At 55.4% G+C, this 27,435-nt stretch overlaps 1 protein-coding gene across 2 annotated transcripts; it reads left to right on the top strand.

Moving 5' to 3' along the window:
* Positions 1-25,797, top strand: xpot (exportin, tRNA (nuclear export receptor for tRNAs)). Of its 2 annotated transcripts, XM_079263347.1 has the most exons (25): positions 1-122; positions 4,457-4,610; positions 6,394-6,476; positions 6,554-6,610; positions 6,686-6,755; positions 8,071-8,289; positions 8,995-9,179; positions 9,271-9,439; positions 14,587-14,823; positions 14,893-14,931; positions 15,008-15,070; positions 15,138-15,262; positions 15,430-15,574; positions 16,073-16,192; positions 16,268-16,362; positions 16,437-16,506; positions 16,580-16,818; positions 21,284-21,569; positions 21,648-21,837; positions 21,912-22,028; positions 22,790-22,905; positions 22,980-23,027; positions 23,100-23,171; positions 24,156-24,212; positions 24,313-25,796. In XM_079263347.1, exons 2-25 carry the CDS (start codon positions 4,524-4,526, stop codon positions 24,337-24,339), a joined length of 2,916 nt encoding a protein of 971 aa, XP_079119473.1. In that variant the 5' UTR covers positions 1-122; positions 4,457-4,523; the 3' UTR covers positions 24,340-25,796. The 2 variants fall into 2 exon arrangements, with proteins under 2 accessions (XP_079119473.1, XP_079119472.1); XM_079263346.1 differs by having other exon boundaries at positions 14,587-14,931; positions 24,313-25,797.
* The last annotated feature ends 1,638 nt before the right edge of the window (positions 25,798-27,435 follow it).

Below are 27,435 nucleotides of genomic sequence, written 5' to 3'. Positions count from 1 at the left end.
CGGCCACGCTGCGCCGCCGCGATGCGACTCCATCCGACATGCGACTGATTTCTGGAGGATTCTCTGCGGCTCCACGATGAGCTAAGGACGGAGAACCAGCGGATGAGTTTGGTTTCATTACGGTGAGCTGCTCGGCTCTATGTTTGGAGGGAAATAAAGAGAAAAGGTTTAGTTTGTCGGGAGATCCTCCGCGGCGGTAAAGAGGTTTGACATGAGCCGCGTGCGCGTTTCCCAGCCAAGATAAACCGGGATAAAAAACACATAAAACCCTCCTGAAGTGTTCCTACGACAGAAGCAGATCTTATCAGACATCTCCAGGTGGACTGAGGAGGTTTTATCCCGGTCCGGTAGCTTGCTGGCTAACGCCTGTTAGCCGCACTAGTTTGTCTCAGGATGAAGGGTTAGCACGTGACGTGTCCCGGGTGATGTGGACTGTTCCCGCGCCAGGTACCTCCAAACACCTGGTCGACCACTGCAGCACCAGTAGAGGTTCCAGCCAGGCATGGTGTTGCATCATGCAGCTGTCACTCAGGTGGTCTGCACGTGACGGACCAACACATTGCGCGTGAACATCAGCAGCATGGTGTGTGTGTGTGTGTGTCGCTGTTTATGGCATCAATAACCCAAAGCAGAGGTTACCATCTGCATGTCAGCCCACTTGAATGCTTCACTGTGACTCTCAGCCACGTTTCAGGAGGCCGTGGGTCAGACAGCTACCTGCCTGGTGATGATGGTTCCTGCAGATCCCACCTGACATCACCTTTCTGTTGGGGCAGACATTTACCTGCCTGCCTCCTACCTGGTGATGATGTTCCCACCACAGATCCCACCTGCTCTTAAAGCACTTTTCTGTTTTGGTTTGAAGTTCCAGGTCCTGTTGGCACGTCCCTCTGGGAGGAGACCCCGGGGAAGACCCAGGACACGCTGGAGGGATTGGAGGGATTATATCTCTCGGCTGGCCTGGGAACGCCTCGGGATCCCCCCCGCAGAGTTGGCAAATGTGGCTGGAGAGAGGGGAGTCTGGGCTTCCCTGCTTAGGCTGCTGCCCCCGTGACCCGACCCCGGATAAGTGGCTGAAGATGGATGGGTGGGTTGAAGTTCCAGGCTCCTGAATGTCTTAAATAATTGCTGGTATCAGTAAACATCTGAAACACGTGACGTTTGTGTGAACGGTGAGCAGCTACAGATGTTTGTCTTGACAACTAAAAGTCCGCTGTTACTTCGTTAGAATAAACCAGCAGGAAGAGAAACGACAGAAAAGGAGGGGAATAGTTGTAGAAGCCACATCAGGACCACGGTGAAGGATGGAGGAAATGTTTGGAAAAGGATTTGTTTCCAGCTGACAGGAAGCAGAAAACTGGTTTAGACTGGAACTTTGTCACAAAGTCTTTTTTTTTTTCATTTTATCTGAAAATGTGCAGAAAACAGGCAGAAATCAGGACACTTTGACCCGAACCAGGACCTGAGATGGTTCTGGACCTGCTGCTTGTCCAGAAACGTCTCTGAGGAAACGGGACTGCAGCAGGCCGGAGAAGGCTGAAGGTCACATGACCCAAAACTGGACTGGAGATCCATGGAGTCTGGTCGATGGACGGGTTCTCCCCAGAACCCAGAACATCATGGAAGCGGTTTTAGGAAGTCCTTCAAAGATCTTGGGGAACTGTTCCAGAAGACATGACGGACCTCCAAGTGGGTTCAGACTGGGATGTAGAACGTTAACCTCCTCAGAACTGGACCGGGTCTGGTTCTGACTCAGATCCTGGATTTAGAGTCATGTTCTGACATGTTGGAGTGAAACTCTGCAGATGTTCCTGGAGATATTTCTAGACATGAGTCTGGATCAGGAGTTCTGGATCTCAGAAGCTGGCAGTGAACCGGGTCATGTGGCCCGGGGACCGACGCGACCCGCGGTCATGTGACCCGGGGACCGAGGCGACCCGCGGTCATGTGACCCGGGGACCGACGCGAGCCGCGGTCATGTGACCCGGGGACTGAGGCGACCCGCGGTCATGTGACCCGGGGACCGAGGCGAGCCGCGGTCATGTGACCCGGGGACCGAGGCGAGCCGCGGTCATGTGACCCGGGGACCGACGCGAGCCGCGGTCATGTGACCCGGGGACCGAGGCGAGCCGCGGTCATGTGACCCGGGGACTGAGGCGACCCGCGGTCATGTGACCCGGGGACCGAGGCGAGCCGCGGTCAAGTGACCCGGGGACCGACGCGACCCGCGGTCATGTGACCCGGGGACCGAGGCGAGCCGCGGTCATGTGACCCGGGGACCGAGGCGACCCGCGGTCATGTGGCCCGGGGACCGAGGTGAGCCGCGGTCATGTGGCCCGGGGACCGACGCGACCCGCGGTCATGTGACCCGGGGACCGAGGCGAGCCGCGGTCAAGTGACCCGGGGACCGACGCGACCCGCGGTCATGTGACCCGGGGACCGAGGCGAGCCGCGGTCATGTGGCCCGGGGACCGAGGTGAGCCGCGGTCATGTGGCCCGGGGACCGAGGCGAGCCGCGGTCATGTGGCCCGGGGACCGAGGTGAGCCGCGGTCAAGTGACCCGGGGACCGACGCGACCCGCGGTCATGTGACCCGGGGACCGAGGCGACCCGCGGTCATGTGGCCCGGGGACCGAGGCGACCCGCGGTCATGTGACCCGGGGACCGACGCGACCCGCGGTCATGTGACCCGGGGACCGAGGCGACCCGCGGTCATGTGACCCGGGGACCGACGCGAGCCGCGGTCATGTGACCCGGGGACCGAGGCGAGCCGCGGTCATGTGACCCGGGGACCGAGGCGACCCGCGGTCATGTGACCCGGGGACCGAGGCGAGCCGCGGTCAAGTGACCCGGGGACCGAGGCGAGCCGCGGTCATGTGGCCCGGGGACCGAGGCGACCCGCGGTCATGTGACCCGGGGACCGAGGCGAGCCGCGGTCATGTGACCCGGGGACCGAGGCGAGCCGCGGTCATGTGACCCGGGGACCGAGGCGAGCCGCGGTCATGTGGCCCGGGGACCGAGGCGAGCCGCGGTCATGTGGCCCGGGGACCGAGGCGACCCGCGGTCATGTGACCCGGGGACCGAGGCGAGCCGCGGTCATGTGGCCCGGGGACCGAGGCGAGCCGCGGTCATGTGGCCCGGGGACCGAGGCGAGCCGCGGTCATGTGGCCCGGGGACCGAGGCGAGCCGCGGTCAAGTGACCCGGGGACCGACGCGAGCCGCGGTCATGTGACCCGGGGACCGAGGCGAGCCGCGGTCATGTGACCCGGGGACCGAGGCGAGCCGCGGTCATGTGGCCCGGGGACCGAGGTGAGCCGCGGTCATGTGACCCGGGGACCGAGGCGAGCCGCGGTCATGTGACCCGGGGACCGAGGCGAGCCGCGGTCATGTGGCCCGGGGACCGAGGCGACCCGCGGTCAAGTGACCCGGGGACCGACGCGACCCGCGGTCATGTGACCCGGGGACCGAGGCGACCCGCGGTCATGTGACCCGGGGACCGAGGCGACCCGCGGTCATGTGGCCCGGGGACCGAGGCGACCCGCGGTCATGTGACCCGGGGACCGAGGCGAGCCGCGGTCATGTGGCCCGGGGACCGAGGCGAGCCGCGGTCATGTGGCCCGGGGACCGAGGCGAGCCGCGGTCATGTGGCCCGGGGACCGAGGCGAGCCGCGGTCAAGTGACCCGGGGACCGACGCGAGCCGCGGTCATGTGACCCGGGGACCGAGGCGAGCCGCGGTCATGTGACCCGGGGACCGAGGCGAGCCGCGGTCATGTGGCCCGGGGGCCGAGGCGAGCCGCGGTCATGTGACCCGGGGACCGAGGCGAGCCGCGGTCATGTGGCCCGGGGACCGAGGCGAGCCGCGGTCATGTGGCCCGGGGACCGAGGCGAGCCGCGGTCATGTGGCCCGGGGACCGAGGCGAGCCGCGGTCATGTGGCCCGGGGACCGAGGCGACCCGCGGTCATGTGACCCGGGGACCGAGGCGACCCGCGGTCATGTGACCCGGGGACCGAGGCGACCCGCGGTCATGTGGCCCGGGGACCGAGGCGACCCGCGGTCATGTGACCCGGGGACCGAGGCGACCCGCGGTCATGTGACCCGGGGACCGAGGCGACCCGCGGTCATGTGGCCCGGGGACCGAGGCGACCCGCGGTCATGTGGCCCGGGGACCGAGGCGACCCGCGGTCATGTGGCCCGGGGACCGAGGCGAGCCGCGGTCATGTGACCCGGACCAGGGCAACATCACACCGCTCTGAGTGGTTCCAGACGTAGGAATGTTCTGAGAGGTTCTGAGACGTCTCCTTATGGACGTGTGACGCCCGATGTTTGTTTTCTGAATCTGACATTTTCTTCTACTGACGTCCTGAGACGCCTCCAGCTCGGCGTGTTTCTGAGGTTTCGCGTGTTTCTCCATCCCGATGAGGAAATGATGACGTGAGCTTTGTGTCCTCTGAGCAGATGAGAGAGCTCCACCTGGCAGCAGCCGAGAGGAGTCCACCTGTCCTGGAGGAAAGCTAACCCCCCGATGGCCTGCCAGTCTGTCGCTGCAGTCATGGACGAGCAGGCCCTGCTGGGACTCAACCCCAACGCCGACGCCCGCTACAGGCAGAGGGTGAGACGCCGCCGTGTCGGAGCTTTTTACTCCAAACACCAACAAACCTGCAGCTGGTCGTCTTCCCGTCAGCTGGGCCGCTGCAGGCTGAGAACACCATGTTTAACTCTCAGCTAACCCAAACCCATATTTATTACCAGATCACGTTTAACTAGTTATTCTAGTTATTTTAAACAGGATTATTTTTAAAGGGTTAAACGGGAACAGCTGGGAAAAATGAGGCATTTTAACCAAATGAAGCGTCTTAAAAGCGTTGTATCGTCTCAGTCTGAAGAAACAAAAGGCAGAAAGATGTTAGCAAACATCAGAGGTGCTGTTTGGCAACGTCAGCGGCTAGCGCTGTTAGCAACTAGCGCTGTTAGCGGCCTGTTAGCGTTGGCGTTGCAGGAAGTAGTGAAGTCCCTCAGAAACGCTTCACGTCTTCACATGATGAACCTTGATGCCACAAACAGAACCCACCATAAACAACAGTAGCGTCGTAGGGCTGCTCGATTATGGCAGAAATTATAATCATCATTATTTTGACTGAAATTCAGATCTTGATTATTTAACACGATTATCTGTTTTAATTAACAACATGAATTTATTAAACATTTGGATTTGGACTTTTAAACAACGTCTTTAGGATTCCACATATTTTAGAAAACAAACAACATGAAGCTTTGTCTTGTTAAAGTGTAAATACGGATGTAAACTGGATAAATATAAGTAAGGATTAAACAATGCTGCTTGTCATGCATTATAACCGTCTAATGCACGGTTCAGAGTATAATCCACTCATACCACGGTCCCACACAGGAAACATTTTATAACACATCTGTGTTTCTTTTCTACAACATTTGCTGAATTATACAAATTATTTTACATCGGCCTGGATGTACGTTTTATACCAAACAACGGCTGTCAGGCTGCAGCGTGTTTCTCTCATTCACCTGTTAAAAGACGGCTGATCTGAACCAGCTGGTTAACACGTTGCTATGGTAACGCCCCGTAACGGAGGGATGTTACAGTGTTTAACTGGCCGAACTATGTATAGGAAAATAATGCAGCCAGTTGTCAGTGACAATGGTATAAACTATGTTTAGGTGAACTTCCACAACCTACTGCAGTTATTCTACATTGACCTGCAGCCGGAGCCGACTGAGACTGGCCGCCTGGGAGTGCTTTAGGACGGGAGAGGCTCCCGCTGCTCCTTCCTTACAGTAACTGCAGAACAACATGTGCCTTCAAGTCAGTCGCCAAAACACCAGAAAAGTCTCTAATAACTCCAGTAAAAGCTGCTAGATTTGTCGCTTTTAACAACAAAAGTCTCCAGATTTAGTGAGAAAGTCTCCAAGTTGGCAGCAGTGTCTGAATGAAAGCAAAGCGGCTGTGGGAGGAGTTTACAGCACAGCGCTGCAACGCCAGAGACGCTCAATTAGCAGCTGAAGACAGCAGGAGAGGAAACTGCAGAGAGAGAAATAATCACAGCCTTTTATTTTTATCATCGATGGAAACCCAGATCGTACTGAGATTAAAGTCCGATTCATCGCCCAACCCTGTAGCATCGCTACGGCTAGCGCTACATTAGCACAGTTCCTTTAATCCAATCAGAACACAAGCAGGAAGCAGCGCTCCAGCGAGTCGATTCAGTCACCCAACCTGCCACTGTTTGCTGTCCTCACACCGCAGCCATCTTAAACCCACGCCGGCGCCACATGCGGTCACTATGGTAACGGGAGAAAGCAGGAAGTGAGATGAGTGTTTTAGCAGCAGATGCTAACATGAAAACCTCGGTGTGCAGGCGATGACTTACTTCGAGCAGCTGAAGGAGTCCCTGGATGCCTGGGAAGTGTGTGCCGATGCCCTCGCCAAAGGAATCTACACGTGAGTGTGTTGGTCTGACGGACGGACGGCGTGCTGCAGCCGCAGACCTCCTGACTCTGTTTTCATCTCTGTTGCAGCGACGACCACGTCAAGTTCTTCTGCTTCCAAGTTCTGGAGCATCAGATCAAGTTCAGGTGAGGAAGAGGAGGACGAGGAGGTGTAGTCTGCTGGCTGCCGCAGCTGACGGTGGTTTCTGTGTTTTGTTGCAGACATGGCGGTCTGAGCGCCGCTCAGCAGCAGCTCATCAGGGAGACGCTGATGAAGTGGCTGCAGTGTCAGGTAGGAGCGCCACACGCAAACGCCACCGCTTCACACTGAAATGCAAAGCCAGGGTCACATAGAGCTGGGCGATATGGCCGAAAAACTTGACGTGTGGGGTCGTGACGTAGGGGGGTTGTGACATGTGGGGTCATGACGTGGGGGGTCGTGACCTGGCGGGACGTGACGTGGGGGGCGGGACGTAGGGGGGACGTGACGTGTGGGGTCGTGACGTAGGGGGGTTGTGACATGTGGGGTCATGACGTGGGGGGTCGTGACCTGGCGGGACGTGACGTGGGGGGTCGCGCCGTGGAGGAGGTGACGTGGGGGGTCGTGACGTAGGCGGGTCGTGACCTGGTGGGACGTGACGTGGGGGGTCGCGCCGTGGAGGAGGTGACGTGGGGGGTCGTGACCTGGCGGGACGTGACGTGGGGCGAAGTGACGTGGGGGGCGGGACGTAGGGGGGACGTGACATGTGGGGTCGTGACCTGGGGTGTCATGACGTGGGGGGTCGTGACCTGGCGGGACGTCACGTGGGGGACGTGACGTGTGGGGTTGTGACGTAGGCGGGTCGTGACGTGGGGGGTCGTGACATGGGGGGACGTGACGTGTGGGGGCGTGGCGTGGGGTGGGGGGTCGTGACGTGGGGGGGGGGGGGGGGGCGTGACGTGTGTGGTCGTGATGTGGGGGGCGTGACGTGGGGGGACGTGACGTGGGAAGCCGTGACGTAGGGGGGGCGTGACCAGTGAATTGCTGGTGAAGATGGCGCGGTGTGGAATAAACAGTGAATTTCAGAGTTTTTGTAAAGAAAGTGAGGGAGAAAAGCTTTGAAGTAGTAAACCCCTAAAATAACACTACGTGCCCACTGAACCACAGTGTTTGTAAAATCTCACAAGAGAAACAAGATTTTACGAGACATGACGCTAATGCGCTAAATATTGTTCAATGGAAACACCCACAAATCACAACTGTTGTTGGTGGAAACGTACAAAAATTGTTTTTATTTTACAACAAAATGTAATGGAAACGTAGAGGGGGCACTTATTGTTCTGCGCTAGCTGCCATGTTATGTTTACGCGTTTCTGTGGGAAACCAGCGGGAGTGACGTCACTATAAGGTACAGAAGCCCAAAAGGTGATGGCGGGGCAAAAAAATCTAGATTTTTATTTTTTTTAAAAATCTTCATAAACAGCAAATTCGAATTAATCGATTAAATCAATTAATCGCCCAGGGCTAGGTCGCGTATGAACGCGTCTGGTAGCATGACGATGAAGCCTTCCGCCGACCGCTGAGTCATGTAACCCGGCGGAGCCTTACGCCTGTCTGTCGTCTGCAGCTGATGAACGCTCAGCCTGAGAAGCCCTTCATCAGGAACAAGGCGGCTCAGGTGTTCGCCCTCACCTTCATCATGGAGTACCTGACTCTGTGGCCCAAGTTCTTCTTCGACATCCTGTCGCTGGTGGGTCTCAACCCGCACGGCGTTGACGTCTACCTGAGAACGCTGATGGCCATCGACGCTGAGGTGGTGGACAGGGACATCCTGCACACGCCCGAGGTGAGGGGGAGGAATGTGCACGCCGTGCACGTGGACTCCAGGATTCATAAACATGCAGACAGAACTTTCCAGAAATGACCAACATTTCACTTTGGACCTCCTAAATGTTCCTGATGGTTAAATAAGTGCAGATAAATCACCTGGTCCGCGTCGGGCTTCAGGTGCACGAGACTTTCCAGGAAGCTAGCAGGCTTTCATGCTAACCTGTCTGAACTTGACTTTACCAGTTTGAAGCATTTTTTCTCATGTTTATGCTAAATCTTTGTCAAAATGAAACCAAATCGGAATATTTAAACCAAATCTCAGTAGAAATTCAGAAACTTGAATAAATATTACGGATGTTTGAGTTAAAAATAAGAATTAATGAGATGAAATGTGTTAGCAGCTAGCTTGCCAGCTAATGGGGAGGACATGATCTGTGAACTTGGCTGAATTAGTTTTTTTATCTCAGATATTTTTGTCTAAATGGCACCTAATTAGCATATATTAGCATATCTGGTTTAGCCATGTAAACACGGTGAGGGGGATGTGAGACGTCTCCAGATGTGACCTCTGCAGCCGGTTTAAGCTGCTCTGTGGGGATAAGGTGCAGCGTCAGGCGGAACACACATCTTTATGGACCACCACCATTTACTTCTCTTTTAACGGCATTAAAACATGTTATTTGGAGATGAACTCAGCGGTAAAACTGGACTCTTCCTGCAGGAGACTCGTAGGAACACGCTGATCAAAGACACCATGAGGGAGCAGTGCATCCCCAGCCTGGTGGAGTCCTGGTTCCAGATCCTGCAGACCTACCAGCAGTCCCACCCGGAGCTCACCTGTCAGTGCCTGGAGGTGGTGGGGGCCTACGTGTCCTGGATCGACCTGAACCTCATCGCCAACGACCGGTCGGTGACCCGGGCTGGGCTCCTGCTTCCTGCCGGTAACCACGGCAACGGGCAGCGTTTCCCAGACTTCAACGTGTCGCGTTTGTTTCAGGTTCGTCAACCTGCTGCTGAGTCAGATGTCCATGGAGCAGCTGAGGGAGGAGGCCTGCGACTGCCTGTTTGAAATCGTCAACAAAGGGATGGACCCGGTGGACAAGACCAAGCTGGTGGAGTCTCTGTGCCGTGTCCTGCAGTCGGCCGGCTTCTTCAGCGTGGAGACGGTTTGTAGTCCGACCGAGCACGCCGTTAGACGTCATCATCGACGTGCCAAAACGCTTCATCTTCACGCGTCACCTCGTTGTTTGACGCTCCTGCAGCGCCGTGGTGGTTGTCTGCACGCCGGCCAACGCGGCGGCGTGCAGACAACCGCCAGCGTGTTGACCGTTGTGTTGGCCAGGGTGTTGACCGCCGCGTTGGCCAGCGTGTTGGCCAGCGTGTTGACAAAGGTGTTGGCCAGCGTGTTGGCCTGCGTGTTGACCGTCGTGTTGGCCAGCGTGTTGACCATCGTGTTGGTCAGCGTGTTGACCGTCGTGTTGGCCAGCGTGTTGACCATCGTGTTGGTCAGCGTGTTGACCGTCGTGTTGGCCAGCGTGTTGGCCAGTGTATTGGCCAGCGTGTTGACCGTCGTGTTGGCCAGCGTGTTGACCGTCGTGTTGGCCAGCATGTTGACTGTCACGTTGGCCGTCGTGTTGGCCAGCATGTTGACGTCGTGTTGGCCGTTCTGTTGACCAGCATGTTGACCGTTGTGTTGGCCAGCGTGTTGGCCGTTGTGTTGGCCAGCGTGTTGGCCGTCGTGTTGGCCGTTGTGTTGACCGTCGCGTTGACGTCATGTTGACCGTCGCGTTGACCAGCATGTTGACCGTTGTGTTGGCCAGCGTGTTGACCGTCGCGTTGGCCAGCATGTTGACGTCATGTTGGCCAGCGTGTTGACCGTTGTGTTGGCCAGCGTGTTGGCCGTTGCGTTGACCGTCGTGTTGACCAGCATGTTGACCGTCGCGTTGGCCAGCATGTTGACGTCATGTTGGCCAGCGTGTTGACCGTTGTGTTGGCCAGCGTGTTGACCGTTGTGTTGGCCAGCGTGTTGGCCGTCGTGTTGGCCAGCGTGTTGACTGTCGTGTTAACCGTCATGTTGGCCGTCGTGTTGGCCAGCGTGTTGACCGTCGTGTTGGCCAGCGTCCGGCGTGTGGACTGTCGTGTTGACTGTCGTGTTGGCCAGCGTGTTGGCCGTCGTGTTGGCCAGTCTGTTGGCCGTCATGTTGGCCAGCGTGTTGACCGTCGCGTTGGCCAGCATGTTGACGTCATGTTGGCCAGCGTGTTGACCGTTGTGTTGGCCAGCGTGTTGGCCGTTGCGTTGACCGTCGTGTTGACCAGCATGTTGACCGTCGCGTTGGCCAGCATGTTGACGTCATGTTGGCCAGCGTGTTGACCGTTGTGTTGGCCAGCGTGTTGACCGTTGTGTTGGCCAGCGTGTTGGCCGTCGTGTTGGCCAGCGTGTTGACTGTCGTGTTAACCGTCATGTTGGCCGTCGTGTTGGCCAGCGTGTTGACCGTCGTGTTGGCCAGCGTCCGGCGTGTGGACTGTCGTGTTGACTGTCGTGTTGGCCAGCGTGTTGGCCGTCGTGTTGGCCAGTCTGTTGGCCGTCATGTTGGCCAGCGTGTTGGCCAGCGTGTTGGCCGTCATGTTGGCCAGCGTGTTGGCCGTCGTGTTGGCCAGCGTGTTGGCCGTCGTGTTGGCCAGCTTGTTGGTCAGCGTGTTGGCCGTCGTGTTGGCCAGCTTGTTGGTCAGCGTGTTGGCCGTCATGTTGGCCGTCATGTTGACCATCGTGTTGGTCAGCGTGTTGACCGTCGTGTTGACCAGCATGTTGACCGTTGTGTTGGCCAGCGTGTTGACCGTCGCGTTGGCCAGCATGTTGACGTCATGTTGGCCAGCGTGTTGACCGTTGTGTTGGCCAGCGTGTTGGCCGTTGCGTTGACCGTCGTGTTGACCAGCATGTTGACCGTCGCGTTGGCCAGCATGTTGACGTCATGTTGGCCGTCGTGTTGGCCAGCATGTTGACGTCATGTTGGCCGTCGTGTTGGCCAGCGTGTTGACCGTCGTGTTGGCCAGCGTGTTGACTGTCGTGTTAACCGTCATGTTGGCCGTCGTGTTGGCCAGCGTGTTGACCGTCGTGTTGGCCAGCGTCCGGCGTGTGGACTGTCGTGTTGACTGTCGTGTTGGCCAGCGTGTTGGCCGTCGTGTTGGCCAGTCTGTTGGCCGTCATGTTGGCCAGCGTGTTGGCCAGCGTGTTGGCCGTCATGTTGGCCAGCGTGTTGGCCGTCGTGTTGGCCAGCGTGTTGGCCGTCGTGTTGGCCAGCTTGTTGGTCAGCGTGTTGGCCGTCATGTTGACCATCGTGTTGGTCAGCGTGTTGACCGTCGTGTTGGCCAGCGTGTTGACCATCGTGTTGGCCAGTGTATTGGCCAGCGTGTTGACCGTCGTGTTGGCCAGCGTGTTGACCGTCGTGTTGGCCAGCATGTTGACTGTCACGTTGGCCGTCGTGTTGGCCAGCATGTTGACGTCGTGTTGGCCGTTCTGTTGACCAGCATGTTGACCGTTGTGTTGGCCAGCGTGTTGGCCGTTGTGTTGGCCAGCGTGTTGGCCGTCGTGTTGGCCGTTGTGTTGACCGTCGCCTTGACGTCATGTTGGCCAGCGTGTTGACCAGCATGTTGACCGTTGTGTTGGCCAGCGTGTTGACCGTCGCGTTGGCCAGCATGTTGACGTCATGTTGGCCAGCGTGTTGACCGTTGTGTTGGCCAGCGTGTTGGCCGTTGCGTTGACCGTCGTGTTGACCAGCATGTTGACCGTTGTGTTGGCCAGCGTGTTGACCGTCGCGTTGGCCAGCATGTTGACGTCATGTTGGCCAGCGTGTTGACCGTTGTGTTGGCCAGCGTGTTGGCCGTCGTGTTGGCCGTCGTGTTGACTGTCGTGTTAACCGTCGTGTTGGCCGTCGTGTTGGCCAGCGTGTTGACCGTCGTGTTGGCCAGCGTGTTGGCCGTCGTGTTGGCCAGTGTGTTGGCCGTCGTGTTGACCAGCGTGTTGGCCGTCGTGTTGGCCAGCGTGTTGACCGTCGTGTTGGCCAGCGTCCGGCGTGTGGACTGTCGTGTTGACCATCGTGTTGGCCAGCGTGTTGGCCGTCGTGTTGGCCAGTCTGTTGGCCGTCATGTTGGCCGTCGTGTTGGCCAGCGTGTTGGCCAGCGTGTTGGCCGTCGTGTTGGCCAGCGTGTTGGCCGTCGTGTTGGCCAGCTTGTTGGTCAGCGTGTTGGCCGTCATGTTGGCCAGCGTGTTGGCCGTCATGTTGGCCAGCGTGTTGGCCGTCGTGTTGGCCAGCGTGTTGACCGTCATGTTGGCCAGCGTGTTGGCCAGCGTGTTGGCCGTCTTGTTGGCCAGCGTGTTGACCGTCATGTTGGCCGTCATGTTGGCCAGCGTGTTGACCGTCATGTTGGCCGTCATGTTGGCCGTCATGTTGGCCAGCGTGTTGGCCGTCATGTTGGCCAGCGTGTTGACCGTCATGTTGGCCAGCGTGTTGGCCGTCATGTTGGCCAGCGTGTTGATCGTCATGTTGGCCGTCATGTTGGCCAGCGTGTTGGCCGTCATGTTGGCCAGCGTGTTGGCCGTCATGTTGGCCAGCGTGTTGGCCGTCGTGTTGGCCGTCATGTTGGCCAGCGTGTTGACCGTCATGTTGGCCAGCATGTTGGCCGTCGTGTTGGCCAGCATGTTGGCCGTCATGTTGGCCAGCATGTTGGCCGTCGTGTTGGCCAGCGTGTTGACCGTCATGTTGGCCGTCGTGTTGGCCGTCGTGTTGGCCAGCGTGTTGGCCGTCATGTTGGCCAGCGTGTTGGCCGTCATGTTGGCCAGCGTGTTGGCCGTCATGTTGGCCAGCGTGTTGGCCAGCGTGTTGGCCGTCGTGTTGGCCAGCGTGTTGGCCGTCATGTTGGCCAGCGTGTTGGCCGTCATGTTGGCCAGCGTGTTGGCCGTCATGTTGGCCGTCATGTTGGCCGTCGTGTTGGCCGTCATGTTGGCCAGCATGTTGGCCGTCGTGTTGGCCAGCATGTTGGCCGTCATGTTGGCCAGCATGTTGGCCGTCGTGTTGGCCAGCGTGTTGACCGTCATGTTGGCCGTCGTGTTGGCCAGCGTGTTGGCCAGCGTGTTGGCCAGCGTGTTGGCCGTCATGTTGGCCAGCGTGTTGGCCGTCATGTTGGCCAGCGTGTTGGCCAGCGTGTTGGCCGTCGTGTTGGCCAGCGTGTTGGCCAGCGTGTTGGCCGTCATGTTGGCCGTCATGTTGGCCAACATGACGGCCGTCATGTTGGCCAGCGTGTTGGCCGTCGTGTTGGCCAGCGTGTTGGCCGTCATGTTGGCCGTCGTGTTGGCCGTCGTGTTGGCCAGCGTGTTGGCCGTCATGTTGGCCAGCGTGTTGACCAGCATGTTGGCCGTCGTGTTGGCCAGCGTGTTGACCGTCATGTTGGCCGTCGTGTTGGCCAGCGTGTTGGCCGTCGTGTTGGCCAGCGTGTTGGCCGTCATGTTGGCCAGCGTGTTGGCCGTCATGTTGGCCAGCGTGTTGGCCGTCATGTTGGCCGTCGTGTTGGCCAGCGTGTTGGCCGTCGTGTTGGCCAGCGTGTTGGCCGTCATGTTGGCCAGCGTGTTGGCCGTCATGTTGGCCAGCGTGTTGGCCGTCATGTTGGCCGTCGTGTTGGCCAGCGTGTTGGCCGTCGTGTTGGCCGTCGTGTTGGCCAGCGTGTTGGCCGTCGTGTTGGCCAGCGTGTTGACCAGCGTGTTGGCCGTCGTGTTGGCCGTCGTGTTGGCCAGGGTGTTGGCCAGCGTGTTGGCCGTCGTGTTGGCCAGCGTGTTGGCCGTCGTGTTGGCCAGCGTGTTGACCAGCGTGTTGGCCGTCGTGTTGGCCAGGGTGTTGGCCGTCGTGTTGGCCGTCGTGTTGGCCGTCGTGTTGGCCAGCGTGTTGGCCTTTAACTACATGGATGCATTGAAACATTTAAACTGTCTTGGGATTGCACATATTTTAAAAAACAAACAACATGAAGCTATGTCTGGACAAAGTGTAAATATTGATGTAAACTGGATACATATAAGTAAATACATTACATAATTTGTTTAGAAAATATTTATAAATATATTTATAAAAATAAATACATGAACTAATAAGTTTGAATAAACAAATGTTCAAAAAGTTGTAAAATTTTATAAACTTCTAATTAAAGGAGAAATACGATGAAAACAGGATTTTAATAAACTTCATTGAGACGTAAACCTGTAAAAACTGCATATAAAATGTACTTTCTGCGGTGAAGTCGGATTAATGTAGATAAACCGTGCCGGCAGGAGGAGGACGTGGACTTCCTGGCCAAGTTCTCCCGGCTGGTCAACGGGATGGGTCAGAGTCTGGTCCTGAGCTGGACCAAGCTGGCCAAGGCCGGGAGCGTGAAGGAGGCGGCGGAGTCGCTGCAGGCGCTGGAGGCCAAGGTGCCGCTGCTGCTGCAGCTGCTGGTGCACGAGGACGACGACATCTCCGCCAACATCGTCGGCTTCTGCTACGACTACCTGCACGTGCTCAAACAGGCGAGTCACATGACACTTGTGGCTTCACGGCGCCGAGGCGTGACATTAAACGCTGCCTTTGTCTTCCAGCTTCCTCAGCTGAGCGACCAGCAGAAAGCAAACATCGAGGTGAGTCTGCCAGCGAGGTTGCCGCCGTCTTTCGTCCATGTTAACCAGGTTAAAACATGGCGTCTTCTCCCCGCAGGCCATCATGCTCGCCGTCATGAAGAAACTCACCTACGACGATGAGTACAACTTCGACAATGAGGTGAGTGTTTGCTCGTTGGGTGGCGGCGAGGGAGGCGGCGGTCTGACGCTGTGGGTGTGTTCATCAGGGCGAGGACGAGGCCATGTTTGTAGAGTACAGGAAGCAGCTGAAGATGCTGCTGGATCGACTGGCGCAGGTTTCTCCTGAGCTGCTGCTGGAGGCTGTTCGCCGCGTCTTCACCAACACCATGCAGTAAGTAAACCTACAGCGCTGCCGCCACACAAAGCGCTGGTGGGGCCGCGTTGATGGCGGCGCGCTGGTGGGGCCGCGTTGATGGCGGCGCGCTGGTGGGGCCGCGTTGATGGCGGCGCGCTGGTGGGGCCGCGCTGATGGCGCTGCTGTATGCTGTCTCTCATCAGGACCTGGCAGACGGCGCCCTTCATGGAGGTGGAGGTGGCCATCAGGCTGCTGTACATGCTGGGCGAGGCGCTGCCGGCGTCGCACGGCGCCCACTTCTCTGGAGACACGGCGAAGACCAGCGCTCTGCAGGACATGATGAGGACGGTGAGTCACATGACCCTCAGCTTGCTGCCTCTGAGCGCTGTGACACATTTCCACGTCCTGCTGAGACGCTGTTAGCTTGTTGTTCTCGCCAACCTGCTCCGTCCTGCTGGTTGGAGTTTACATGGTACCCGATTCAACACGCGTGTGCACGTCGTGTGCACGCCAATACTGCTATTCAATCCAGGTCCTGGTCCATGTTGCTGCTGCAGGTCCAGGTCCTGGTCCAGGTCCAGGTTCTGGTCCAGATTCATGTCGCTGCTGCAGGTCCTGGTCCTGCTCCAGATCCATGTCGCTGCTGCAGGTCCAGGTCCAGGTCCTGGTCCAGATCCATGTCACTGCTGCAGGTCCAGGTCCTGGTCCGAAGTCCTCTGCTGCAGACCTCTGACCCCCGTCCAGTCCAGATTCTGTCTTAGGGACTGTTGCTGCAGCCTGTTTGGACCTGTTGCCATGGAAACCCCTCCCTCTCAGATAAATAACGGTCTCACGTCGGTCCCCCAGCTGGTGTCCTGCGGCGTCAGCAGCTACCAGCACTCCTCGGTGGTCCTGGAGTTCTTTGAGACGGTGGTCCGGTACGATAAGTTCTTCATCGTGGAGCCGCAGCACATCCCCAACGTCCTGGTGAGTCCGGAGAACATCTCCAGCTCAGAACCGCATCCCGCCCAGTTTCTGACCGACCCGTGTGTTTGCTGTCAGATGGCGTTCCTGGACCAGCGAGGACTGAGGCACGCCAGCCCGAAGGTGCGCAGCCGGGTGGCGTACCTGTTCTCCAGGTTCATCAAGACGCTGCAGTGAGTCCGCCGGTCCAGATGTTGCCTCCCGTCCAGACGTGCAGCTGCTGACCGCTGCTCTGTTTCCTCCATAGTAAACACATGAACGCCTTCGTCGAGGACATCCTGACCCGGATCCAGGACCTGCTGGAGCTTGCTCCTCCGGTGAGTCTCTCCTCGCCATCCTCTTCTAAGCCCCTCCCCCTCCCATGGCTGAGCTGTGTCTCGGTCGTCGCAGGAGAACGGCTTCCCGGCACTGCTGACCAGCGACGACCAGCTCTTCATGTTCGAGGCGGCGGGCGTGCTGATCGTCAACAGCGACAGTCCGGCAGAGAGGAAGCAGGCGCTGATGAGGAGTCTGCTGACGCCGCTGATGGACGCCTTCCGCCTGCTGCTCGCCAAGCTGCCGCAGGAGATGGAGGAGGAGCACCAGGCCGCCCTTGCAGACTGTCTGAGCCACGCTGTGGGCTTCGCCAGGTAAGATTCGATGGCTGCCTCACCACGCCAGGCGTGGTTCATCAGCCCGACTCCTGGTCTTACCAGGACCGCCCGCCTATCAGGGTCGGAACCGCCCGCCTATCAGGGTCGGAACCGCCCGCCGATCAGGGTCGGAACCGCCCGCCGATTGGGATCGGAACCGCCCACTGATCGGTTTTGTCGGAACCGCCCACTGATCGGTTTTGTCGGAACCGCCCGCCGATTGGGATCGGAACCGCCCGCCGATTGGGATCGGAACCGCCCACTGATCGGTTTTGTCGGAACCGCCCGCCGATTGGGATCGGAACTGCCCGCCGATTGGGATCGGAACCGCCCACTGATCGGTTTTGTCGGAACCGCCCGCCGATTGGGATCGGAACCGCCCACTGATCGGTTTTGTCGGAACCGCCCGCCGATCGGGATCGGAACCGCCCACTGATCGGTTTTGTCGGAACCGCCCACTGATCGGTTTTGTCGGAACCGCCCGCCGATTGGCATCGGAACCGCCCACTGATCGGTTTTGTCGGAACCGCCCGCCGATCGGGATCGGAACTGCCCGGCTTTCTTCTGTATATTGTGATGAGGATGCAGGAAAACGTTCTTCTTCTGACTCAGAAGTGGATCTGCAGACGTTCAGTCCGTCTCCTGCGTCGGTCCATGTTGAGGATCTTGGATGTCCGCCACAGAAAACAGAGCAGTACCACTGGAAACCACAGGGGGCAGGGTTGGAAAACAAATCCCAGAACTACCACCCAACCCCCTAAAACCTAGACCACCAGACTTCCTCTGGTTCCCCAGGCACAGCTGTCTGAACAAAAAGAAGGATTAAAAACTATTATTTACACTCATGTCTCTTTTCCATCAGTACCAGCTCATCTCAACTCAACAGGTCTCAGCTTGGTCCAGTTTCTTTTCCATCACAGTTTACTACCAGGTCTAAAAGGGGCGGGGTTTGTGTGACATCGCTGTGACGTCAGTGTTATAACGACAAGCTCCATAGCAACACAGGACCGAGAGACAATCTGCTTACTTGGTCTTCGGTCGCCGACCATAAATCGTCTCCATCTGCAGGAATCACTTCCAGTCTGTCTGTTTGATCCACTCAGACCATCGTGGTCCTCGACCTGCTGATAGTCACTTCTGAGATTTTCCAGCTTCTCTTGACGCTGCTGGAAACTCCGTTGCTAGTCGTAGATGTTGAGTCGGAAAGCTCTTGATAGATGTTTTCATCTCGTGTCGCTCCATCTAGTTCCCTCTCTATCCTTTCCTCAGCAACCAGAGACACGTCTCCACCTCAGTGCTGGACCACATTACAGGTCGGTCGCTACAACCCAGCAGAAACCCGACCTTCAACAAACCACTTGCAGTTTTATTGAAAGATACCACTTGACTTTCATACAAGTTGATACAATACAATGTGTGTTAGGTACACGACTGTGCATGTATGTGTGTGTGCGACTCAGTCTGTGTGGGTGTGTGTGCTTGGTGGGTTCAGAAGTTCCATGTGTATGTGTATTCCTGTTCCCGTAACCGTTCTAATGGGAACCAGAGGTTTTTTCAATCTCGGCCGGTCCTGTGTCCTTGGCTAGTTGGCCAGACTTCCTGTTATTCAAAACAGTTCTCAAGCCCTCACACACACGAGAAAACTTTTAACTTGTACATGAAGATTCAGGAAGAATATACCAATATAAGATTAATAAGAAATTATCATATTGTAAACTGAAAATAATAAAACAAACTGAAATTCCGGTCACCTGACCAATAGCAGCTTGCAGTCTGGCGACGTCACACACAACCCGACTCAGCTAGCTCAGAACCTGGACTGAAGGGTTCCAGAAACCAGTAAACGGGTAGAAAAGCCGCGTGGAAAACCCTCAAAACGGAGCCGAGGCGAGTAGAGTCGAGCTAATCCTAGTGGAAACGGACCGTAAGGTGGATGTCGGACCAGAACCTCAGGTTGAGTCGAGCTGATCCTGGTGGAAACGGACCGTAAGGTGGATGTCGGACCAGAACCTCAGGTTGAGTCGAGCTGATCCTGGTGGAAACGGACCGTAAGGTGGATGTCGGACCAGAACCTCAGGTTGAGTCGAGCTGATCCTGGTGGAAACGGACCGTAAGGTGGATGTCGGACCAGAACCTCAGGTTGAGTCGAGCTGATCCTGGTGGAAACGGACCGTAAGGTGGATGTCGGACCAGAACCTCAGGTTGAGTCGAGCTAATCCTAGTGGAAACGGACCGTAAGGTGGATGTCGGACCAGAACCTCAGGTTGAGTCGAGCTGATCCTGGTGGAAACGGACCGTAAGGTGGATGTCGGACCAGAACCTCAGGTTGAGTCAAGCTGATCCTGGTGGAAACGGACCGTAAGGTGGATGTCGGACCAGAACCTCAGGTTGAGTCGAGCTGATCCTGGTGGAAACGGACCGTAAGGTGGATGTCGGACCAGAACCTCAGGTTGAGTCGAGCTGATCCTGGTGGAAACGGACCGTAAGGTGGATGTCGGACCAGAACCTCAGGTTGAGTCGAGCTAATCCTAGTGGAAACGGACCGTAAGGTGGATGTCGGACCAGAACCTCAGGTTGAGTCGAGCTAATCCTGGTGGAAACGGACCGTAAGGTGGATGTCGGACCAGAACCTCAGGTTGAGTCGAGCTAATCCTGGTGGAAACGGACCGTAAGGTGGATGTCGGACCAGAACCTCAGGTTGAGTCGAGCTAATCCTAGTGGAAACGGACCGTAAGGTGGATGTCGGACCAGAACCTCAGGTTGAGTCGAGCTAATCCTAGTGGAAACGGACCGTAAGGTGGATGTCGGACCAGAACCTCAGGTTGAGTCGAGCTGATCCTGGTGGAAACGGACCGTAAGGTGGATGTCGGACCAGAACCTCAGGTTGAGTCGAGCTAATCCTGGTGGAAACGGACCGTAAGGTGGATGTCGGACCAGAACCTCAGGTTGAGTCGAGCTGATCCTGGTGGAAACGGACCGTAAGGTGGATGTCGGACCAGAACCTCAGGTTGAGTCGAGCTGATCCTGGTGGAAACGGACCGTAAGGTGGATGTCGGACCAGAACCTCAGGTTGAGTCGAGCTGATCCTGGTGGAAACGGACCGTAAGGTGGATGTCGGACCAGAACCTCAGGTTGAGTCGAGCTGATCCTGGTGGAAACGGACCGTAAGGTGGATGTCGGACCAGAACCTCAGGTTGAGTCGAGCTAATCCTAGTGGAAACGGACCGTAAGGTGGATGTCGGACCAGAACCTCAGGTTGAGTCGAGCTGATCCTGGTGGAAACGGACCGTAAGGTGGATGTCGGACCAGAACCTCAGGTTGAGTCGAGCTGATCCTGGTGGAAACGGACCGTAAGGTGGATGTCGGACCAGAACCTCAGGTTGAGTCGAGCTGATCCTGGTGGAAACGGACCGTAAGGTGGATGTCGGACCAGAACCTCAGGTTGAGTCGAGCTGATCCTGGTGGAAACGGACCGTAAGGTGGATGTCGGACCAGAACCTCAGGTTGAGTCGAGCTTATCCTAGTGGAAACGGACCGTAAGGTGGATGTCGGACCAGAACCTCAGGTTGAGTCGAGCTGATCCAGGTGGAAACGGACCGTAAGGTGGATGTCGGACCAGAACCTCAGGTTGAGTCGAGCTGATCCTGGTGGAAACGGACCGTAAGGTGGATGTCGGACCAGAACCTCAGGTTGAGTCGAGCTGATCCTGGTGGAAATGGACCGTAAGGTGGATGTCGGACCAGAACCTCAGGTTGAGTCGAGCTGATCCTGGTGGAAACGGACCGTAAGGTGGATGTCGGACCAGAACCTCAGGTTGAGTCGAGCTGATCCTGGTGGAAACGGACCGTAAGGTGGATGTCGGACCAGAACCTCAGGTTGAGTCGAGCTGATCCTGGTGGAAACGGACCGTAAGGTGGATGTCGGACCAGAACCTCAGGTTGAGTCGAGCTGATCCTGGTGGAAACGGACCGTAAGGTGGATGTCGGACCAGAACCTCAGGTTGAGTCGAGCTGATCCTGGTGGAAACGGACCGTAAGGTGGATGTCGGACCAGAACCTCAGGTTGAGTCGAGCTAATCCTGGTGGAAACGGACCGTAAGGTGGATGTCGGACCAGAACCTCAGGTTGAGTCGAGCTGATCCTGGTGGAAACGGACCGTTGGTCCCACTAGGAGACACTTCTATCACATAATCCTTGACTTGGTTCCTCATCTGGCCGATAATCAGACTCTCTTTACAAACCGAGGAAGGGATGACCTGAAACACTCGTCCGTCTTCCTGTGTCCTCCTGCTTTGTGGACAGCTGCAGGTTTTCCATGTTTCCTGCTCCAACACGCCTGATTCGTCGTGCAGGACTTGACAAGCTGTTGGAACCAGGGAAAGGTGTAAAACCTGCGTGCCGGGTGTCCCGGAGGAGGACATGAGCGAGCTAAGGACTGTCCTGTCCGTGTGGTTGTCCTGCAGCCGGACCAGCAAGGCGTTCAGCAACAAGCAGACGGTGAAGCAGTGCGGCTGCACCGAGGTCTACCGCGACTGTCTGCACGCCTTCCTGCCGGCGCTGAGCTGCCCCGTCCAGCGGGGGGTGCTGCGCAGTGCTGTGCGCTCCTTCCTGCACAGGATGATCATCTGCCTGGAGGAGGAGGTGCTGCCCTTCATCCCCGCCGCCTCCGAGCACATGCTGAAGGACTGCGAGGCCAAAGACCTGCAGGAGTTCATCCCACTCATCAGCCAGATTACCGCCAAGTTCAAGGTACGCACAAGCCCCCGCCGCCGCCGCCGTGTCCTCACACAGCCCCCGTAACGGTTGCTCCTCCCGTTGCCATGGCAGCGGCAGGTCTCCCCCTTCCTGCAGCAGGTCTTCATGCCCCTGGTTCTCGCCATCTTCGAGGTTCTGGCCCGGCCGGCGGAGGACAACGACCAGACGGCGGCGCTGGAGAAGCAGATGCTGCGGAGGAGCTACTTCAGCTTCATCCAGGCCATCACAGGAAGCGGGATGAACGAGGTCATGGCCAATCAGGGTGAGCGGCACCACCGGGGAGGGAGGGGCCTTCTCAGGGCGTCGGCTGATCAGCTGTTTTGGTTCTGGTTCCAGGAGCGGAGAACATCGAGCGGATCCTGTTCACCATCATCCAGGGCGCCGTGGATTTCCCAGACCCCGTCGCCCAGAAGACCTGCTTCATCATCCTGTCCAAGCTGGTGGAGCTGTGGGGTGAGTCCAGACCGCCGTCTGTCCCCGCCGAGCCCGTCCCCACGCTCCCGTAGGGTTGCACGATTATCACTACAATTATTAATCAGCATTATTATGATTAATATTTTAATCACCATCATTTAGTGTCTGGAAAAATATTTGTCTTTATTGCAACACTTGTAAACAACCTGCCTGGCAACTTTACATATATATGTATGTTTATACACATAAATATAAATATATATATATACATATATATATATATATAGATTATATATATATATATATATATATAATCTATATTAGGGCTGTGACGATATGCTTTTGTCCCGATTCAATTTAAATTGTGATTCTCACAATTCTTTGATATTGCTGATTTTTGTAGATTAAAAACAAGATCAGTATATAAAACTTGTTTTTATTTCCTCATTATTTTTCTTGATTTCAGTTGGGAAAAGCAACACAATAAGCCAGACCATCATTCTGCTGCTATAAAGCCCAAGAGGACACGTAAAAAGATTAATAAAAACAATAAAAATGACAAAAATTTTATCATGGATCATTTTTATTTATTTGAGAAAAATTTAATTTTTTGTTAAAAAAATCGATTTTAGAATTGTGAAGCAAAAAAATCCAGATTTTTAATTTTTCCATTCAATTTTCCCAGCCGTAATATGTATCCGTGTCTGTGTAACCGGTCTAACTCTGTCTTCTCTGAAATCTGAGAAACCACGATGAAAATCAGATTAACCGTGCAGCTCTACGCTCTCGTCCCCCCGCAGGAGGGAAGGACGGCATGGTGGGCTTCCCCGATTTCATCTACAAGCACATGGTGCCGGCGTGCTTCCTGGCGCCCCTCAAGCCCACCTTCGACCTGTCGGACGCCCAGACGGTTCTGGTGAGTCCCGGGCCCGGGTCTGGCTGCTAACGCTGCGTTTGTCTGCCTGTCTGAGCGGATCTTGTGTCTTCCAGACGCTGTCGGAGTGCGCGCTCACGCTGAAGATGATTCACCTGAAACGGGTAAAGCTGGCTCCTGATTGGTCGGGTTGTCTCTGCTGTTTGTTCTGCTGAACGTCTTGTTTTCCTCTTCAGGGTCCTGAGTTCCTCCAGTTCCTCCAGCAGGACTACCTGCCGTCCCTGCAGGTGTCCCCGGAGATCGCCCAGGTAACACTGACGCACCGCAGCTTCACAGCTGGAACCACATCTGCACAGTTATCAGTTATTCCACAAGCTCATCAATAACCATGTCTGCAAACACACATTTTTTCAGGTTTTTGTGATAAATTTCTTTCAATTTTATTTTCAATTTAAACCAGTAAATATATTATTTTTTAAATAGAAAATATTGACATATTGTTTTTATGTTAAATTTAAATCAGTGAATATATTTTTTATTGAATAGAAAATATTGAAATATTGTTTTTATGTTAAATTTAAAGCAGTACATTTAGTTTTTATTGAATAGAAAATATTGACATATTGTTTTTATGTTAAATTTAAAGCAGTAAATATAGTTTTTATTGAATAGAAAATATTGAAATATTGTTTTTATGTTAAATTTAAATCAGTGAATATATTTTTTATTGAATAGAAAATATTGAAATATTGTTTTTATGTTAAATTTAAAGCAGTAAATTTAGTTTTTATTGAATAGAAAATATTGACATATTGTTTTTATGTTAAATTTAAAGCAGTAAATTTAGTTTTTATTGAATAGAAAATATTGACATTGTTTTTATGTTAAATTTAAAGCAGTAAATATAGTTTTTATTGAATAGAAAATATTGAAATATTGTTTTTATGTTAAATTTAAAGCAGTGAATATAGTTTTTATGGAATAGAAAATATTGAAATATTTTTATGTTGAATTTAAAGAAGTAAATTTAGTTTTTATTGAATAGAAAATATTGACATTGTTTTTATGTTAAATTTAAAGCAGTAAACGTGTTTTTCTGGATGTTTTGTGGGTGAAAGTCGAAACTTGTGGAGAATAATTCACGACTTTTTGCTTTTTAACTCGTCTTCTCAGCCTGGATGAGTTTTTCCTGCATTTATCATCGCTGGGAATAAATGACAAAGTTGTGTAACTGTGTTTATTTGTGTGGCGACGCGGTGGACAAACGCTGCTGCTGCTGCTTCTTCTTGCAGGAGTTGTGTCAGGTGCTTCAGCAGCCGGACGTCAAGGTCCTGAAGAGCTACATGAAGGTAGGAGGTTTGTCTGTCCGCCAGCAGGTCCTGCTGCTTCGACTGCCGTGTAACCCTTCCTTCACTTCCTTCCTTCACTTCCTTCCTTCCTTCCCTCCAGGCCTTTTTCCACCGAGCCAAGCTGTAGAAGGACAAATTGGGAGCTGACTCGGACTGCAGGACTTTGTACAGGAAGTGGGGTGAAACAAGAAGTGAGCATCGAGCTGCTTTTGGAAGGCGGGACTGAATCCTCTGGCGCCGCCCCCCCACCGTGGTGAGGAGGGAGAGAGGAAGCTGCCGGCCTGGAGAACGTTTCCCACTGTCCTGCTGGGACTCAGGAGGAAAGCTCTGCTCCAGTCCAACGTTACCATTTCAAATCCAGCTGGACAGAAATGATTTGGCGCCGGAAACCGTGTCGGCTTTGTGCTGTTTGAAGCGTCAGAGCTCCTGGACGCGACGCTCGCTGGGGGGGCCGTTCACATGGAAACGAAACGTGTAAATAAGACAAAAACATGTTGAAATGTAAATAAAGTTCCTGGTTTAGTTTTTTAAAAGAAGCGTGGGAAAGCCGACGTGGGAAGCCCGTTAGCGCCACGCCGACGTGGGAAGCCCGTTAGCGCCACGCCGACGTGGGAAGCCCGTTAGCGCCACGCCGACGTGGGAAGCCCGTTAGCGCCACGCCGACGTGGGAAGCCCGTTAGCGCCACGCCGACGTGGGAAGCCCGTTAGCGCCACGCCGACGTGGACAGTTTTTATTTCAGCCTTAAACGTTGAATGAAGAAAACTTTTTGTTAGAATTGAATTGGATTTAAATTAGACTTAAAGTGGAGGTTTTGCTTTTTATTTCCCCAGTTGGAGCGACAAACGAGACGTTTCTTATGAAATTACTGTGAAACATTTTCCACTGAATATTTCTATTAATTTCTGACTCGGACGGCGTAAACGGCTCAGCTGATCCGTTTCTTTTGCAGTGAGATTTCTTATGATTTGCAGGATTTCCTGCTTGTTGCGGATTCGGGTCGACGTTTTGGGCGATTCTTCGGGACTGGAAAATGGTTGCAGCCATTTTAAATGTCGCCATGTTGGAGGAAAAGTTTGAGTTTCTGAAAGAATTATTTTGCTGAAGTCTATTTTGTTCTGATTCTGGGAGCTTTGAAACTTCATGTAAGAAACCTGGAAAGGAAAGTGGAAAAATGCTGGAAGATGCTGGTTGTTTCAAGAATTCCTCTGTAGAGAAGCTGATGATGGATAAAGTTTTATTTGAAGTCCTGATCAGTGAATTAAGTTTCTCACTAAATCTTGGCATTAATGGGCTTCCGTAGGGAAGGCGGGATCGTTCACATGCAGCTGCTGTGAAAGCAGGAATTTACCAGTTTCTGTATGAAAGTGCTCGATGCGCTCGCCGTGCTGAAGCAGCCGCAGGATAAATCCAGATAAAATCCACTTTGACCGTCAGCTGATCTGTACCTGGCCTGTTTGTACATCCCACACAGAAATACATGTATTTAAGTTGCTGTCTTGTGTATTTCTTCTGATTGAAGTTTCTGCGTTCTCGGCTCTTCCTGAGACGCTGCCTTTGGAAGAGCTCCGGTGGAAGAGCCTGAACGTTTTGGATCTGCAACCAGACAGCTGGAATAAAACCAGTACGAAGCAGTTTGGTCGTCAGACCTTTTCTCTGCTGTCCTGTGAGGTTTTATAAATCTGGGAATGTTGATTAAAATCCTGGAATAAAAATAACCGTAAAAGGAAAGTTCAGCAGAAAATGATTTTCCAAAAGGAATATAAAGGTGAAGATCTGATGGAACCTCCGTCACTCCTCCACGTCTCTGGTCCAGGACCTCCGTCACTCCTCCACGTCCCTGGTCCAGGACCTCCGTCACTCCTCCACGTCCCTGGTCCAGGACCTCCGTCACTCCTCCACGTCTCTGGTCCAGGACCTCCGTCACTCCTCCACGTCTCTGGTCCAGGACCTCCGTCACTCCTCCACGTCTCTGGTCCAGGACCTCCGTCACTCCTCCACGTCTCTGGTCCAGGACCTCCGTCACTCCTCCACGTCTCTGGTCCAGGACCTCCGTCACTCCTCCACGTCCCTGGTCCAGGACCTCCGTCACTCCTCCACGTCCCTGGTCCAGGACCTCCGTCACTCCTCCACGTCCCTGGTCCAGGACCTCCGTCACTCCTCCACGTCTCTGGTCCAGGACCTCCGTCACTCCTCCACGTCTCTGGTCCAGGACCTCCGTCACTCCTCCACGTCTCTGGTCCAGGACCTCCGTCACTCCTCCACGTCCCTGGTCCAGGACCTCCGTCACTCCTCCACGTCCCTGGTCCAGGACCTCCGTCACTCCTCCACGTCTCTGGTCCAGGACCTCCGTCACTCCTCCACGTCCCTGGTCCAGGACCTCCGTCACTCCTCCACGTCTCTGTTCCAGGACCTCCGTCACTCCTCCACGTCCCTGGTCCAGGACCTCCGTCACTCCTCCACGTCTCTGGTCCAGGACCTCCGTCACTCCTCCACGTCCCTGGTCCAGGACCTCCGTCACTCCTCCACGTCCCTGGTCCAGGACCTCCGTCACTCCTCCACGTCCCTGGTCCAGGACCTCCGTCACTCCTCCACGTCCCTGGTCCAGGACCTCCGTCACTCCTCCACGTCCCTGGTCCAGGACCTCCGTCACTCCTCCACGTCTCTGGTCCAGGACCTCCGTCACTCCTCCACGTCTCTGGTCCAGGACCTCCGTCACTCCTCCACGTCCCTGGTCCAGGACCTCCGTCACTCCTCCACGTCCCTGGTCCAGGACCTCCGTCACTCCTCCACGTCTCTGGTCCAGGACCTCCGTCACTCCTCCACGTCCCTGGTCCAGGACCTCCGTCACTCCTCCACGTCCCTGGTCCAGGACCTCCGTCACTCCTCCACGTCTCTGGTCCAGGACCTCCGTCACTCCTCCACGTCCCTGGTCCAGGACCTCCGTCACTCCTCCACGTCTCTGGTCCAGGACCTCCGTCACTCCTCCACGTCCCTGGTCCAGGACCTCCGTCACTCCTCCACGTCCCTGGTCCAGGACCTCCGTCACTCCTCCACGTCCCTGGTCCAGGACCTCCGTCACTCCTCCACGTCCCTGGTCCAGGACCTCCGTCACTCCTCCACGTCCCTGGTCCAGGACCTCCGTCACTCCTCCACGTCCCTGGTCCAGGACCTCCGTCACTCCTCCACGTCTCTGGTCCAGGACCTCCGTCACTCCTCCACGTC

The sequence above is a fragment of the Telmatherina bonti genome, assembly GCF_933228915.1.
Source record: "Telmatherina bonti genome assembly, chromosome: 23".
Classification (NCBI taxonomy): domain Eukaryota; kingdom Metazoa; phylum Chordata; class Actinopteri; order Atheriniformes; family Telmatherinidae; genus Telmatherina; species Telmatherina bonti.
The sequence above is the reverse complement of the archived record's forward strand: the minus strand, read 5'-3'. Positions and strand labels throughout refer to the sequence as shown.